At 40.1% G+C, this 18,394-nt stretch overlaps 1 protein-coding gene across 1 annotated transcript in view; it reads right to left on the bottom strand.

The window, feature by feature from the left end:
• SLIT3 (slit guidance ligand 3) overlaps positions 1-18,394 on the bottom strand; it is a 779,517-nt gene that overhangs the window by 713,939 nt on the left and 47,184 nt on the right. Inside the window, exons 2-3 of the mRNA XM_054037022.1 lie at positions 14,524-14,595; positions 10,013-10,084 (exon numbers count right to left, since the gene is read on the bottom strand). Of these exons, the coding sequence (XP_053892997.1) occupies positions 10,013-10,084; positions 14,524-14,595 (144 nt within the window). The remainder of the gene's footprint in view (positions 1-10,012; positions 10,085-14,523; positions 14,596-18,394) is intronic.

An 18,394-nucleotide genomic window follows, 5' to 3' on the forward strand; every position in this document is an offset into this window, starting at 1 on the left:
TATACTAATCATACTGCAGACTTCCCAACTGTGGTGGTTTGCTTTTGACTGGCAATGAAATACTTCTTTATCTTATTTAGTTGGTTTCCAATGTATATAGCATCCTCCATCTGCATAAATTATATATTTGTGTCACATGGTGGTTTTTAATTTTAATGCCTGAAGTATTACTTAACTAACTCATATGAATGTTAATACATGATATATACTTCAAGATGAAAACATATCTATATTTAAATAAAAGCTATATTAGCTCAGCATCCCATATGCTGCCTTTGACCCTTGAAATAATGCCAAGTTTAATGGGAGTACAGTATGTGGCTAGAAATAAATATTGTTGTACTGTAGGTATGCAATGCCAAGCTGCTAACAAATTTCTATATGAGAGACACTTTTTAAAATAAATGGTAAACAAATTTTCAATATTTCTTACCACTGAAGTCTTTCTTGCTCCTCAACAAATTAAATCATTTCCAAAAGAAGAAACGTTGACAATTAAATGACAAGATGACTTAAGCCATTTGAAAATTTTAAATAGAAACAACCAGTTAAAAACTGAGCAACAATATGCATAGCCAAAATACAGCATAAGATTCTCTTCATGGCACTACATTTTAAAATTATTCAGAAGCTAAAGCTGGTGCCAAAAGTGGCTGCCTGCCTCCTCAGTGTTGCTTCACCACAGCACACACTATACCAGCATTCCATAACATGCACTCCCATCTGATCCATACCTTTCATCACAGTTTGAAACTCTCTCCCTATAGAGCCTTAATTGACTTGCAAGTTTGATAATGTTCTAGACAGAGAATCCTTCCTTGTGCCAGACTATCACAGTTTCAATCAGCAGAGGCACTCAAGCTCTGTCTCCCCATCTGAAATTGGGGGTGTGGCTAGGATGCTAACAAAAGTTGCTAGGAGGTTCTCATGAGGCTCCTTGATTCTGCAATTTGGTGTTTACTATGTTTTAAAATAGCCTGGATCTGTTAACATTCACGGCACATTGCAAAGCCCATCTCTTGTAGGGAGCATTGAGCCCTCTGTGTGGATAATTTATATACCTACTGGCCAGATTCATATGTAGCTGTGTGGCTACTCTTTAACATGTGGATGTTACATTTAGCTATTAAGACATCTGTTAAGATGCCTGGAATAGTCTTTATTTACACTTACATGGAATCCCACAGGAAACCCCATGGAGTCAGATGACAATAGCAAAAGGTGTCCAAGTTATGGGGGACAACAATAGGGGAACAACAATAGTTGTTCACTTTAAGTAAGAGATGAGAAGTAGGGGTTATCCTAAATCTCAAATTACCGGTCAGTGTTGCATTGAAACAAATATTTTTGAAGTTGCATATTTAAAAAATAGCCTTCAATGTATTTCATATTCTACATGTACACTGCCATCTTTTAAATCTTTATATCACATGTGCTTTCTTTTGCATCGTGCTCAATTCACCACAGTTCCAATAAAACCTTGCATGGTTGGCATTTCTCAAGCAGGAAAGATCCAACATGTGACACTAGTCACAAAACAAACTGGATATTTGCACGACACAGCTTATAACTTAGTTTATTTTCTTCTGTTCAGTAACTGGTCACAGTATTTTGACTCTATATGGAAAAGTATGTAGAAGAGATTTCAAAACATTCCTTTCAAACAACAACTTTCTGGACTACAAGATTTTTTTCCCCTTCCATAATTTTTTTTTTTTTTAAATCCAGCATACACTGGAGTTGTGGGAACAGCAAAGTTAAGAGAAAGATATCTATAAAACATTGATCTTCCCTAACCCTATCTGATATGCAATTTACAGGAAAGAGCAACGCTTCACTAAATCACAGGAACTTAAACAAAACTACTGTGAAATGTCCTAAAAAGGCCACTTAACAGTTCTGACTTGCGCAACTGAAGAAGGCAAATCTGAAATCTTAATCATCATGTCAACAGCCAAGGCGATAGCTTGGGAACATTTATTTTGGCTGCTTGAGCCAATGTAACATCATATAAAGCTCAACTAATGGCAGCAGCACGTTACTCTGGGCTCCCCACCTCCCAAAGAATTATTAACTCAGTGGTTCTATCACCCTAACCATGTAACAGCCTGCTGCTTTAAATCCATTCAAATGTATGTCTCTGGCATGTCCTGATCAATGATTTTATGCTCATTTACTCTGAGCTAGAAAAGGGTTATTCATGTATTATAGGAAAACTGAGGCACATAGCACAATTAAGCTTCTTCACCAAAAGGTCACACAGGAAGGTTCTTACATATAAATTAATATGGCTTACTGAGATGAAAGAACAAGTGTAGTGTCTGCAGTTCCACAATATCTAAATTCCACACTCATCTGGAGAACTAAAATAGTAAAACTCACAGCAAACCAACATGAGCAGGCCATCTACTGTCATCATTGTTACAGTTCTCAGGCTGTTGACAGGTGCTGCCTACTGCATAAACACTGAAAAATCCGTAGGGCATCCCATCTGCCTAAGTATGGATCTCTATGATACAAACTGAGTTAAATTGTCCATTTGTGTTGAAGGGGGTAGGGTTCTTGGCTCCCATTCCCCTAGGCTTTTTGTATGTTCTCAGATTCCCTAACCCCAAAAAGGGTAGAGCATAGTGGTACCAACCGCCTAATCAACTCACCTTGAACATAAGAATGGCTCTACTGGGTCAGTATCCTGTCTTCTGACAGTGGCCAGTCCCAGGTGCCCCAGAGGGAACGAACATAACAGGTCATCATCAAGTGATCCATCCCCCGTCGCCCATTCCCAGCTTCTGGCAAACAGAGGGTAAGGACGCCATTGATGGACCTATCCTCCATGAACTTATCCAGTTCTTTTTTGAACCCTGTTATGGTCTTGGCCTTCACAACATCCTCTGGCAAGGAGTTCCACAGGTTGACTGTGCGTTGTATGAAGAAATATTTCCTTTTATTTGTTTTAAACCTGCTGCCTATTAATTTCATTTTGTGACCCCTAGGTCTTGTGTTATGAGAAGTAGTAAACAACACTTCCTTATCTACTTTCTCTACACCAGTCATGACTTTATAGACCTCAATCAGATCTCCCCTTAGCCATCTCTTTTCCAAGCTGAAAAGTCCCAGTCTTATTAATCTCTCCTCATACGGAAGCCGTTCCATACCTCTAAGCATTTCTGTTGCCCTTTTCTGAACCTTTTCCAATTCCAATATATCTTTTTTGAGATGGGGCGACCATATCTGCATACAGTATTCAAGATGTGGGTATACCATGGATTTACATAGAGGCAACATGATATTTTCTGTCTTATTATCTATCCCTTTCTTAATTATTCCCAGCATTCTGTTCGCCTTTTTGACTGCCACTGCACACTGAGTGGATGTTTTCAGAGAACTATCCACAATGACTCCAAAATCTCTTTCTTGAGTGGTAACAGCTAATTTAGACCCCATCATTTTATATGTATAGTTGGGATACAGGCATACTGGGTCAGATCAAAGGTCCAGTTAGCCCAGTATCCTGTCTTCTGACAGTGGCCAGTGCCAGGTGCCCCAGAGGGAATGACCATAACAGGCCATCATCAAGTGATCCATCCCCTGTCACCCATTCCCAGCTTCTGGCAAACAGAAGCTAGGGACATCCTGCCCATCCTGGCTAATAGCCATTGATAGACCTCCTCCATAAACTTATCTAGTTCTTTTTTGAACCCTGTTATGATCTTGACCTTCACAACATCCTCTGGCAAGGAGTTCCACAGGTTGACTGTGCGTTGTGTGAAGAAATACTTCCATTTTTTTGTTTTAAACCTGTTGCCTATTAATTATATTTGGTGACCCCTAGTTTTTGTGTTATGAGGCTTGCAGAACTTGTCTTACCCAGCCAGTGCCCCAGGGTCGCTGTCTCGTTGTAAACATGGGGGGTCGGGGGAATGGGGCTGGTAAATGGCATTCCTGTGGGCAGTACCCCAAAGGCTTCCGGGAGTCTCCTTTCAGAGCTGTAGAGCCACTGTCTGCTCTGTCCCAGAACTGCCTGGCAGCTGCTGGGAAATTCCTGCTTTCTAAGCCCTTATTCCACTCTTCACATGAGTGAAATAGCCAGCCTTGCCCATAGCAGCTTTTTAACCCCTTCATCACCCTTTATACACCCTTCACAATTCACTAATAGAAAACGACCATTTTGAAACCTTTTCCTGAATAGCTATCACATAAAATAGTGTTTCTTAACCTTTTGCAAACCACTGCTTTGTTACTCTGCTCTATTATTGGGCGATTCATAAACTTAGATTTTTAGGAATATGGAAAAAAATGCACGTTTGCCGGATGTAAAGGAACTCTGCAAACTCTGTATAAACACCATAAGCATAGATCCATCTAGAATGTCACAGGTCTGCAATCAACTTTTGTTTACAATAGTGAAGAACTATCTGATGCATTTATTATTTTACCCACAACTCTGAGCCACTTAGCAATCTTTCCACTCAGCATGTTAATTGTGGAAAATGCTTTTTGTATTACATGATTTATTTAAAGACTATTCAGTCCTAATTGATGAGGTCTAGATTGCAAAGCATCTCTCAGAACAATTTATTCTTCTCCACTAGCATCTTCGGTCACTAATAGTGATTTTACAGTACATTATGCCCAAACAACACACTTTAATGTCATAATCAAACATTTAAAATTCAGCTTACAGAAACATAATACACAGTAGCATCTCTCCAGTTAAAGGTCAAACCCAATTTCCATTTTAAAGCTCTATCGCTGCGCAAACAAGGGTTCTGGAGTTAAAACTTGGCATCCAAATTCTTTGTCTGAGAGCTAATTATTTTTCCGAACATTGGAGAGATTAGAGTTGACTATATTTACAGTTTTTGTCATCCTTTAAAAACAGAAACATATTGTTAGTGTTTTCAGATGTTGAAATCCTTTAGTCTAAGCTAAAGAAACTGATCTGAGGAGAAAGAACAAACTGTGAGCTAAAGTCAACCCTTTTGAAGATAGTAGGGCTATGTGACAATTTTTGGCAGACGGCTATGTAAAAGTCAAGACTATTTAACGTCTTGTATCCTGCCTCTTTATTCTACAGAGATGTATGACATCTGGCTGTGGGAGGGATTTCAATCTGTACTTTGGGCCCCATCATGCCCAGTATCATGAGTTTATCCATTTACTGTAGTACACCTACGTTCTTGATCATGTGTCTCATTTTGTTTGTATAATGTATAATAGCCTTTCTGCTCATTTTGTTACCTTATAAATTTAAGTATGATTGTGTAGCTGAAATGTCAGGGTACAAACAAACAAGCCAATAAAAGATTGTTTTTAATTGCATTACAACCTTTTTATGCCAATATTTCACAGTACTATACATATTAAGCTCACAGTACAAATCAGATCCAGCTATATTGTAAAATTATATTTTTATTCGGATATATTCCAATGTTATGTGTTCTAGAACAGTTAAGGCAAAGTCAGAAATAGTGCATCACATTCGACACTGATTCATCCTGTCTGGGTACTACATCCTGCACTTACAGGGACTGGAGCAGTTTAATCATAAGGTTATAGGAGAAGAGGGAGTTCTTAATCTGACCTACAGGAAGGATCACAAATCTCTAGGATACTTCTCAGTGGAGGATTTTACTTTTGATCTCTTAATTACACCAAATTAGCTTAAAGAAGTATACAAATATTTATTGGCCCCTCATTGGCTACCAGTATTGGCAATTAAAGAGCACTCTGTAGAACACTACATTTCCTGTTCTCCATTTTAGAAATTGTGAAGAATCTTTCTAAAACTTGAAGCATCCATAGCATTTATATGGCACTTCACAATAATCTCCAAATATCTCTTTAGTTAAGAAAGGGCTGGAGTTCATGCCATGGCAATTTTAGAAGGCTTGATTGAAATCAGTATCTTACAAATTGTATCCAAGATTCTATCTTGTGAATTACTCTCTTTAAACAATTCCATGCTCATTGGTGTATGTTTAGTTCATGCTTGCATTCTCAGAACACATCTTTTTAATTTTCCTTAGCAACATACAAAAAGTACTGAAGCAAAAATCTCTGCTTCTCCAAGCTTTCCATCAGCAATGTTAGTCATGTTTAATTAGCCCTACATAAGACTAGCATGAATAACAGTTGACTACATAATTTCATTTTATACAATGAAACATAAATTGAATTAAGGGATAGGGCTGTAATATAAAGGAGCCAGAAATTACTAAGCAAGCGATGCTGTCTTCTGAGATAGTCCATATATCAAAAGGTAGAGCAGTTACCTTAAAATGGTTATAGTACTGCCAGCCAAGTGAGCTGAACCCTGGGGTATCATTTAGAAGATTCTTGGAGGGCACTCCAAATTCTTTCAGCTATATTCATAACTACTTAAATACTTACTGAGCACTCCTACTATTCATAAGGCCTGACACATGAAGTCCTTTAGCTGATATAAGTTCACCACACATTTTGGAAAATCATACTGTACATCTGTGCTATAAAGAGTATGACAGCAATAGCAGTAGCAATCAAACCTGATAGAAGGGTTATACTAATGCTGTTTCAGGGCCTCAGACCTGCAAGCTGTTTCATGAAGGTGGACACCTAAACACTCATGGAGACTCTTAACTTCCATTGGGTACTGCACAAATGTGGAGTTGGCCTATGCAGAGTAGGTTGCAGGATTGGACCTACAGCTGCTGAAGAGCAAACATTTAAGTAAGGCAGACTAACTGCATACATTAGTTTTACATATGTTTTGTTTAAACCATTTTTTCTTTTGATGCTTAGCAACCACAGCAATTGACCCTTTTAGTTCTGGCTTAGAAAGGCATAGAAGGTGGCAATGTTGTAAAAACTAATCCGTGGTGTAAAACCACTAAATAAAGCCTGCTTTTTTGATGTGCTAAAGATCTGTAGCTCCGACTGAACTTAATTGAATTGGAGTTGTAGATGCTCAGCGATAGAGAAAGTAAGACCCTTAAAGAACGTAGGAAGTGCAGAAGACAGCTTGCAGACTCCTTGTCGCGTGTGGGTTTCCATATCTAATGGATATTATCAAAACCCAGTCTGCTTGGAAAGATGAAGTCAAAAGTGGCTTGATCAGAAATAGCTAGTTACTGTCTGCAATATCATTTTAATTACCAAGTCTGCACTGCAGCTACCCATGTTGTGACTTGAATTCAGTGCTTAAGTCAGCCTCACGCTTTCCTCATCTGCCACAATTTTTGACAGAAATTTGCCCTTTGGATGCTCTGCTTGTGTTGCGAGAACTAGCATCCATTCAATCAGTAAAGCTAAGTTATAAGTTTTTAGAGATGATAATGGTAAAAGCAAAACAATTGGAAAGTTGTCAACAAGTATGTTTTTGACATCAATAACTGGAACCTATACAGACATTTAGTTTTATAGTTTTAGACTCATTTAAAGGAGGGAGAAAGACATCACAGGCAATAAATTTCATAAAGAAAACTCTGTCCATATTTTTAGTTAATAATGAGGGGTTTGCTTTGATGTCTAGACAAGTTCAACTACATTAAGAGAAAATAATATTCATTTAGGGTTAATGCCCTTTGAATGATCACTACTGTAAAAAAAGCAATATATTTCCAATGTAATTTTGAATAAGAAAATGTAATGTACAATATTTTGCCAGGAACAAAATTACTCAAGTTTTTAAAAGTCTGACCCACTACAGCTGCTTTGTTAAAAAAGCAAACAATTACTTTTGCATCCACTTTAAGAGATCAAAAGCCAACTGTATTCCAAAGCCTGCAGCAGTGTAAGTGAAATTTTTATTTGTTATTTGAAATAAATTAAATGGAAAAAAGCCAGCTTCTTTTTTTTTAAATTCAGCCATCGTATTTTCTGCATTAACATTTTGTGGTGCTTGACAATAGTTAATAAAATAGTTTTTATATTGCCTAAAATGCTGCAATTTAGCCCTTACAAGTTATGCCAGATTTTCCACAATTCCTTCTCCAAAGCACACGAATTCATAGCAAAAGATTAGATTTATAGTCATCTCCTATAAAATGACTTGAGGTGAAGTACCAAAAAAATTGCGAGTTTCCCAATCTCTAATTCATAGTACATTCATTTAGGAAATATTTTAATGACGTAATCCTAAAAGCAAGGAGAGATACGGCGCATGTATGATATAGAGTATACAGAGAGAAAATTTAAGGGAGGCATTCAGATATCACATACTTTAACAGTTACTAGTAGAAGAACCCCATTCTTTTATTTCTGGTTTCACAGAAACGAAAACATAGAACATAAAGAAAAGATCAGCTTTCTGGTTATGCTCATCCATTTAGGTATCCTCCTAGGATTTTTCCCAAATACTCCTTTTAGGTAGATGAGGAATCATTTAAAGCAGTGGTTCCCAAACTTGTTCCGCCACTTGTGCAGGGAAAGCCCCTGGTGGGCCAGTTTGTTTACCTGCCACGTCTGCAGGTTCAGCTGATCGCGGCTCCTGGTGGCCGCTGTGCGCTGCTCCAGGCCAATGGGAGCTGCTGGACGCGATGTGGGCCGAGGAAGGTACTGGCCGCCACTTCCAGCAGCTCCCATTGGCCTGAAGCAGTGAACCACAGCCACTGGGAGCCTCAAATCGGCCGAACCTGCGGACACGGCAGGTAAACAAACCGGCCCGGCCCGCTAGAGGCTTTCCCTGCACAAGCGACGGAACAAGTTTGGGAACCACTGATTTAAATAAATAAACAAATAGTGGGGGAAAGAGGGGAGAAGGAAGTTATTCCATTAAAGCACATATAATGGATGTAAAACTTCAAGACTTAGTGCTGACATTTTCTTTCTAGAAGAACAAACTTTAGCTAAAACCATCGTTATATATAGTGTCAGGTTATGCACTTATTATTTTGTAAGTAACTTTGTTACCATCTGCTACTTCCCAGACGTTTCCCTGAACACAACATACAAAATCACCACCTTTGTATCCTTAACAGTGTTTTATATTTCAAGATCTGTTTTTCTAAGGAGCAGATTACAATCTCAGGGTGAATCTTAACAACATCATTTCAATTTCAAGCACAGTTTTGTAACCCAAGACAAGATATACATTTCTCTTATAAGAGTGAATCCTGAGTCGTCCAAAGATAAGTCAATGTGTAAATAAGCAACTCACTTGTCAATAATTAAGGTAAGGCCTCAGTTGCTTTAACACAGCAGACTTCTTTTTTCTATTGTCTGTACACAAAATCAACTACTCTCCATGCCAATTTAGACAGAGGTGTTTTCCCACCCTATGCACTGTTATACAACAGCAGACCCACTCAACCAAAACAATGAGATTGGGGTTACCGTCATACATAGAATTCTACACAGACCTGTTATATACCATAATAAATAGCCAGTGGCCTTGTAAATGATGGATTTAAGATTATCTAAATCTTCTAAATCCATTTTATTTAAATCACTAACAAAAGCAGAAAACCAAGGGCCTTATTTTCTACTCAATGTCCAATTTTTCACCTCTGGGACTCCACCAATATCAGTGCCATTAATGAGTATAAAGCAAATGTAGCTGTATAGTTAATCTGACACAAGTAGTTCTACTCTCATATGGAAGTGCAGGGCATTTATACTATTGCAGGGTAATTCCCAATAGTGTTGGCTATTAAGACAACCCATCACCATTAATCTAATTAGAGAAGTCATCCTGAGAACTTCAGAAAACAAAGTGAGATAAAATTTAGACCTGACTAACTTTGCCTCAGTGGTTAGCTATAATATAAATTATTTATTGGTGGATACAGTTTTCTTAACAAATTATTGTTAATATTATTTTGAATTACAATAAATCATGGATACAAGGTTTTAATCTAAAACTCAGCTCTGTTTTAAACTATTCTTAACTTTAATTTATGTCAAGTGTCTTGTTCATTCTAGCCACATTATTTCTTTAAGTCATTATATAAACACAATAAAAAGGATGCATAAAATAAGGCAGAAAATCTTTAGTTCTTTAAGTCAACATGTATGCAATAAACATACTTACAGCCGTTCGAGTTGCTTTAGATCCTGAAATGCTCCACGCTCTATCATACTGATGTGATTTTCTTCCAAATGCCTATAATTAAAGAAATACCAGTTGACAATGTGAACAGCACTTTAAATCAAGCAACACCAATTACAGTGATAGACTGATGAAAGCGCCTCTACAGAATGGCAGTGGTTTTTTCATGGTCACTTCTACCACCATCAGAAGATAAAATTTACAGTCCAAAATACATAGCACTGGTAGTTTTTACATGGATGTAAACTGCATCCTGATTACCAGGGCTAGTAACCACATTATTCGCTTTTAGTTTTTATAGCCAAAACCCATTAAAATCTTGCAATTAGTTTATTATAGGCCTGATTCTGCCCCCTTAGTACTTTACTCTTCGCACTTCCAATCATTTTAATTTTATTCAGTGTCAGTAAGGATGGAAGCCCGTAGTCAACATCAGAAGATTAATGCAGGGCAAATAATCCAGACAAAGCATTAAGTGATAAAGTGCATGCACATAAGCATCTGCATGGGATTTCAGACTCCTCCAGAAGCTACTGAGCGGTTCCTATTCAGTGAGACTTCTCCAAGGGTGCAGGAGTGCCAGCTGTTTGTGACCACTGAAGACAGTCAGTCTGCATCACAGGGAATAGGAAAAGCTACCAAGGGAAGTGCTCAGGCAATCTATCCCTTTTTCACATCCCTGTCTCTCATTTCCTCCCATGAGACAAGGCATAGGCGGGGATGAATCAGTTGAAGAGATTGGAGGCAAGTAGAAATGCCTGGAATAGGACTTTATTTACCATTATGTGGAATCCCACTGAAATCCTGTTGGGCCAACCATTTATCACTGAAGTGTTGTACTGAAGGGGGGCAGACTCATTGATGGGTAAGTGGAGCCCCCACTCCACATATGATCTGCAGTGCTGTGATACATGGTCCTGGCACTCTGATTAGCTAGGGGATGGGGGAGACAAGAGAAGAGGGCTTCTCCACACATCACAGAGCCGACTGGCTAGAGGGCTGGCAGGGAATCCTGCCTATATTTCCTGCCGCACCCCCTGGCTTGAAGTGGTTTTCTTCATATCCAGGGTTTACAGTTTGGTTCAATGGCTCTCAGCACCCCCATTATAAAAAATGTTCCAGTGCCATTGGCTGCCACCAGCTCCTTCCCAATTGGAGGATGGGATTGCCATTGGAGAAGGGACTGTGTGGGCAGACAGGGCACAAGTGGCTGTTGCAGGGGCACAGCATGCCAACAATCTGAGCTCAGGACTGTGGGGCAGGCCCATGGAGCAGTTGGGTCTCTGTGGTCATTATGAGTTTGCACCACATGTGATCATCAACCAGAGCCCACAGGAAAGGCACCACCTTGATCGGTGACTGATGGACTGGATGCTAAGGGCATTTGGACTGTGTTTGCTGATCAGTGTGATTGATAGTCACTGAGAAAGGTGTTGAAGAGCATGCTGGGTGAATTCCTGCCTCTCCAAAGTGTCGCTGGGGGGGGGGGGCAGGGGCAGCAGAGGGTGTCTCCCCTCCAAGTAGTTTGAATCCAACTACGTACACATACACACACACACACACACACACAAACGTATGTACGTAACATAGATTATGCCAGATTTTAACTGTATTTAACATGAATAACTCATATGGTACAATTTAGCCGATATTTTGTACAGTACACAAAGCATAGCAGTCAGTAAAAGAAACGTTTACAAACAGTCAGACTACCATGTCAATAAATGTTATTTTAATAAGGACCCCCATAGAAATAGTGAGAGCTGGGATATAAGCCAATAAGCTTTATATGGCTCCAAGCAGCAGAAAAGTCTTGCTGTAGTAGTCTCATCCTGCAGGCGAAGTCAACAAGCAGGGAAGTAAGTCTTCTAATAAATTTGAGATTTTTTTTTATTTAGTTGGAGAATAGTTATAAGAGTTTATGCCATATGTTTTGAAGGAACAGTGGAAGATATTTGTATTTTCATCACAACCATATTAAGCATCTCCCCATTAATTCACAGTGTTAGAAACTTCATGCACTATTTATCTCCTGGGCATCTTGTAGGACTTTAAGGACTAAGATAAATTGTACAATAGGTGGTGTAAAAGCAGTGTGTTAGCTACAGAGGGCAAGTGGGTGAAATAGGAAGATTTTCCCACACTTTAACTTACCTATACCTACACTTCTCACAGGTGCTTATTTGGGGAAAGAGAAAGTGGAAAAAACACCTCTGACCCCCTCTTTTGTGCAAAGCTAAGCACAAGTGGTTTTTGTTACTGGTCACTTTATAGGGCTTTAGCTTGAGGGCAATAAACTAGCTTATAGGCTTCTCGTGCGCTAAATGGGACACAATATGGAATTGCTGTTATCCTGTTAGTTTGGGACACAGGAGCTGGATATAGATTTTTTCTATACATAATACATTGTTACCTTTTTGTGTATATGCCACACAGGCATTTCTGTAATATTACAGATTTTCCAAGAAAAAAAAAAAATCAGCAAGCTAGTTAAAGAAAACCAAATATGAACTCACTAATAAGACTGGTATGGTTATTAATATTGCTCAACTCCAGTTGCAATTTTGCAGTGCCACAGTGCCACTATGATCTGTGATTCATATAGCACCCAATCTAAACCTAACTGAGACTAAGGCTATGTCTTCACTGCTGTGCCGCTATAAGGTATGCCATGTAGCTGCATCTCCCACCGACAAAGCACTGTCCACACCAGCACTTTGTGTCTTTAAAACCTTTGCTGGTCAGGAGGGTATTTTTTTCACACCCCAACCAACCAAAGTTTTAATGACAAAAGAGCAGTGTAAACATAGCATAAAATCAATGGTAATCTTACTATTTAATCAATAGTCATTGGGAAAGGCCGTTACAAGTTGTCTTCAAACTTCACTGAACCACTTTCACTAACTTCTGCGTAGCAGCCGTGTTAGTCTGTATCCGCAAAAAGAACAGGAATACTTGTGGCACCTTAAATTTGTTAGTCTCTAAGGTGCCACAAGTATTCCTGTTCTTTTTACTAACTTCTGCATCTCTTTGTGGCTTATATACCTCCCCTCCATTATTTATGTTTTACTAAGACATGGACCACAAATTATTGGCATTTGCATTAATGACTATACATGCAAATACTGGATTCACACCTCCGTTTCGGCAAAGCTCTGATCTGGACAATAACTTCATTATCTGAGCCCAAAAGTTTTATTAATCTGAAGTTTATCCAGATTATCTGGATTTAGCTCTGGAAATCTGGGTGGGAAATCTTGGAAAAAAATAATGTCCCTTAAATTTTAAGTTCTTCCCAGCTGTCCTGAAAAGTTTTGAAATATTTGGGGGGGGGGCGGGGAGGAGCGGGGAACATGGCAGGAAGGACTTCAGGTTCAGGATTTCATCATTTCTCTTTGGTCCCAGCCAGAAGCAAGAGCCATAGAGCTAACAAACTGACAATTTACTATACATTTTCAAAGTCCAAAGTTAAATGGCAGGGGCACTTATCCCACTCTCATCCAATTATACTTCAATGATGTGTGATTCCTCTACTAAAGTTCTCTCCAGTTATGCGCACTTCCATCTCATCCAAACTATCTATCTATCTATCGATCTATCTAGATAGATAGATATAGATATCCCAGTAATCCAACTACGTCAGCAGCAGTGACATGCTGGTTCTGAAAACTCAAATCACCAACATTTGTACTTTTAGACCTTGCTGCCCAATTTATTTCTTCTCTAGAAATAAATATTTGTGAATAATTACACTATATCTCCTTTTTGGCAATCTTAAAATGAAAGCAAATTAAGTTAATGGTGATAATTTAAAAGTTTCACATCAGGCAAAATAGAACACTGGCTTTCTGTAACAGTTCAGTCTTAATATGGAACTATGGAAAATAACTTCTACCCCTTCGACTGATCATTTCTTTTCAGGAGTATGTTTGGACCCACAGCTGCTACAAGGGACAGCAGTGACTATTGTTTTTAATCATTTACATTCAGCCAGGAGGTATGGACTGTTTCCTTTAGGTGTGACCCTTACAACTGTCAACTATTCCTTAGTCAACTCAAAGTTACGTGGCAGCTGCCCTGTGTTCTGTATGGGAATACACCCTAAACCATCCCAACATGGAAAGAGCCATTTAACAGTGGTTTAATAGTGATACATTGGTTTAACTGAAGTACAATTCATTCTACAGTGCAAAAATAAAAAAGTTTTAATCACAATGTTGATTAAAAGCCAAGCAGAAAAACACCAATGAAATAACACTGATTTTAAATTATTTGGAGTTTCTCTCTTGTACTAAGGCACGGCAGAAAACTATAATCAATGCTTTAGTTATGGAAACTGTACAGGGTCTCTGATATGGATGTTATTTCACGACTAGAAAATGTAAACAATTCTACAGTACATAAAGCATCAGCAGCACACATCTTTCCAGCTTATTTTTGGAGGCTAATGGTCCAATGCAGCATTTTGAAGGCCAAGCTAGTTTTATACTCACAAGACACGGAGATTCTTCAGCCCAGCAAAGTCCATCTTGGTGATTCTTGAGATATTATTTCTGTCTAAGTCCCTGCAAAGAAAAGAAAAGAAAAGAAATTCATGTTCAGGCACTTTAGTAGCTGCACAAAACTCTGTTTGAAGAGAATGCAACTTGTTCACCTGGGCATTTGTTTGTCACAGGGGTTCTCAAACTGGGGGCCGAGACCCCTCAGGGGGTCACGAGGTTATTACATGGGAGGTTGCAAGCTGTCAGCTTCCACCCTAAACCCTACTTCGCCTCCAGCATTTATAATGGTGTTAAATATATTAAAAAGTGTTTTTAATTTATAAGGGGTGGGGTCGCATTCAGAGGCTTGCTAGGTGAAAGGGATCACCAGCACAAAAGTTTGAGAATCACTGGTTTATCAGCACTCAAAACTGTACAAACTAGTTTTCCTATTAAAATCTAAAATGAGTATGAGTATATAAAATGAGTAAAGATTTACTAATACTGATGAATTTTGCTTCCCCCCCCCCCCAAGTGATGCTACTTTTAACTAAGTTTTTTTGGGGAGATGGGGGGTGAGAGGGGAAGAGAAAAGAGTGGGATTTTCAATGCACCTTAACCACATTGCACTCCAATAGGAGGTGAGTGTTTAACTCCCTTAGGCTGGGATTTTCTAAAGAGCTGGAGTAGTTTTTACAACGAGTCACTGCACTGTACCTGACCCCACTCCAGGGATTCACTCAGTGGTTGCGTGCACTAGCCTCTCTTGGTAGTGTGCTCTGTTTGCCACAAAGTCAAGAAGCCACACTGTAGCTACTCTAAACACTGATCTGACTCTAGCTTTAGCAGAGTCCCATGCAGCACTTGCAGTTACTGAAAGGAGTAGAATTTAACAGGGCTAGCAGAATGGAAAGGTACAAAGGCTCACACCACTATCATCTAATTGCAGCCTCATTTCTCCCAAAGCCCTTGTGGGCAGTCCTGTAAAGCAAAAGCCTTAGTGTGCTCCTTGGGGCTCCTCAGACATTCTCTCCAGCTCATCTCTCCCTGAGATAAAAGCAGCACTGGCTTTCAAATCATACTAGCTACAGCTTCCCGTACAGTGTTCTTCGCGGCCCCATCTGCCCTGTACTTTCATCCAGACAGATAGCTGCCTCACACCTCTGCTTGCAAGCCACAGTAACTCCTCACTTAACGTTGTAGTTCTGTTCCTGAAAAATGAAACTTTAAGTGAAACGATGTTAAACTAATCCAATTTTCCCATAACATTTAATGTAAATGCGGGGGGTTAGGTTCCAAGGACATTTTGGGGGGGCAGACAAAAGCATTATATACTGTACAGTACTATACTGTGGTTGGGGAGTGCCCCTGGCTTATCCCACACCGGCACAGCCCGCTGCAGGCAAGGACGCTAGGAAGCACCTTGTACAGCAGCAACGGCAGCTTCCCCCCAGAAGAACAGGTGCCAACTTTGCCAGGGGATGCTCCAGGCCCACCTCTTCCAGTCCCCGCTCCACTCCACTAAATTTGTTAGTCTCTAATGTGCCACAAGTACTCCTCGTTCTTTTTGCTGATACAGACTAACATGGTTACCACTCTGAAAAGAATATCTTAATGTACTTGATGAACAGCGTACACAATTCTCCATTGCTGTTGAGTTTTTATGAGAAATTAAGATAGGGATGGAGAACAGTGTCTAGATATGGTTGGTTAAATACATAAATGTTAAGGGTCATTCTTTAACCTAGTGTGCAAGTTTCCCACAATCCTAGCATATCAGGCTCTCTTAAGAAAACAGGGCAACCAGATCCTTGCACTGACGGGAGTCAATTTGTGGCAGAGAAACTCCAGCTTCGGGGATCAGAATTCTCCCTAGTTTCTGCTAAGAATGTTTGCATTTTTTCATCTCCGAAGTCAAAGTATCTTCTTCTCTGTATTAATACGAGAAGAGACAAGGTGGCTGAGGTAATATCTTTTATTGCAGTGGTTCTCATCCAGGGGTCTGGAGACCCCTGGGCAGCCGCGAGCAGGTTTCATGGGATCCACCAAGCAGGACCAGTGTTAGACTTCCTGGGGCCCAGGGCAGAAAGCCGAACTCCCACCACATGGGGCTGAAGCCTGGGCCCCTGAGCCGTGCCACCTGGGGGTGAAGCAGAAGCCTGAGCAACTTAGCTTCATGGTGCCCCCTGTGGCATGGGGCCCTGGGCATTGCATTAACACCAACCTGGCCTCTTATATGTAGAAAACCAGTTATTGTGGCCCAGGTGGGCCATGAAGTTTTTATAGCATGTTTGGGGGGCCTCAGAAAGAACAAGGTGAGACCCCCTGTTTTATTGGACTAACTTCTAGTACGGGGTGGGCAAACTTTTTGGCCTGAGGGCCACATCTGGGTATGGAACTTGTATGGTGGGCCATGAATGCTCATGAAATTGGGGTTGGGATATGGGAGGGGGTGCGGACTCTGGGGTGGGGCCAGAAATGAGGAGTTCAGGATGCGGGAGGGGGCACTGGGCTGGGACAGGGGGTTGAGGTGCGGGATGGAGGGAGGTGAGGGCTCTGGCTGGGCAGCAGGGGATTGGGGCATGGAAGGGGGTCGGGGTGCAGGCTCCGGGTGGCGCTTACCTCAAGCAGCTCCCGGAAGCAGCGGCATGTCACCCCTCCGGCTCCTCCCAGCCAATGGGAGCTGAGAGGGTGGTGCTTGGGGTGGGGGCAGTGCGCGGAGCCCCCTGGCTGCCCCTACACATAGGAGCTGGAGGGGGGACATGCCGCTGCTTCCGGGAGCTGTGTGAAGCCACGGCACGAGCAGAGTGGGGCAAGCCCCCGACCCCGTTCCCTGGCTGGAGAGGGGAGCTGGAGAGCCGGATTAAAACATCTGAAGGGCCAGATACGGCCCCTGGGCCATCATTTGCCCACCCCTGTTCTAGTATAAGAATACTCTAACATAAGGGCTTAGCAAGTAAACCTCTTAGTAAATTTCTTAGTAAATTTACTAAAGTAAAATTCTTAGTAAACCTCAGGATAATCCTGAAATTCTGAACTGACAATAGGGCACCTGCATCATTTATCCTTTAGAAGGTTCAGTGGGAGAGGAAGAAGACTAATTTAAAACCATATTTCAACCCAATAAAAACTGCTTTCTGTGGAAAAGGTGAAATCCTATTTGAAAACTGAGTTAGATTTTAAGTTAGAGCTCAACATATAGCCATTTAGTGACTGAGATCATGACCATAAACAGGAGAAACCTCTTGCAAAATCCCTGGTTAAAAAAAAAAATTTCATAGTGGAAAAAAGTGATGCTAAGTTATGGGTTAAGCTTTTTTTTTTTTTTCTTAAATCAATTTAAATGTTCACAGTTGTCCAAAATTATGCAGAGATTAGACAACAGAGAGGGGGTCAGAATTATTTATGACAGTAGACACTGATGCTTTATAACAATTAACACAAATTGTCCACATCACATGACAAAACATTAAAAATAAATATCCTTAAGTCAAACTCTGATTCTCAAGCAACATTTTTCATACTTTGCATATCTGTAACTTCAGTTAATTAATTTCTATGGACATATTTTTGTCAGTTTGTGTGTGTGTGCGCGTGTGTGTGTGTGTATGGAGAAATCAATGTTAACCAACTTTTATCAATAAAAATCTAATCCATCCACTCCTTAGCAAAAGCAAATAATATTTTAGCAGGATTTGTAATTGTTTAAGCATTACACCAGAAAGACCACACATTTCTAACATGAAACCACATTCCTTGACAATCTGTGTAATGAATACTTTGTAGTGCCCAAATTATATTGATTCCAATGTCAAGTGTCAAAATGGTCTACTACCAAACTAAAGGAATAACCCGCCTTTTAAGTAGAAATTTTGCATCATAA

This window comes from Malaclemys terrapin, chromosome 8 (assembly GCF_027887155.1).
Source record: "Malaclemys terrapin pileata isolate rMalTer1 chromosome 8, rMalTer1.hap1, whole genome shotgun sequence".
NCBI classification, from domain to species: Eukaryota; Metazoa; Chordata; order Testudines; family Emydidae; genus Malaclemys; species Malaclemys terrapin.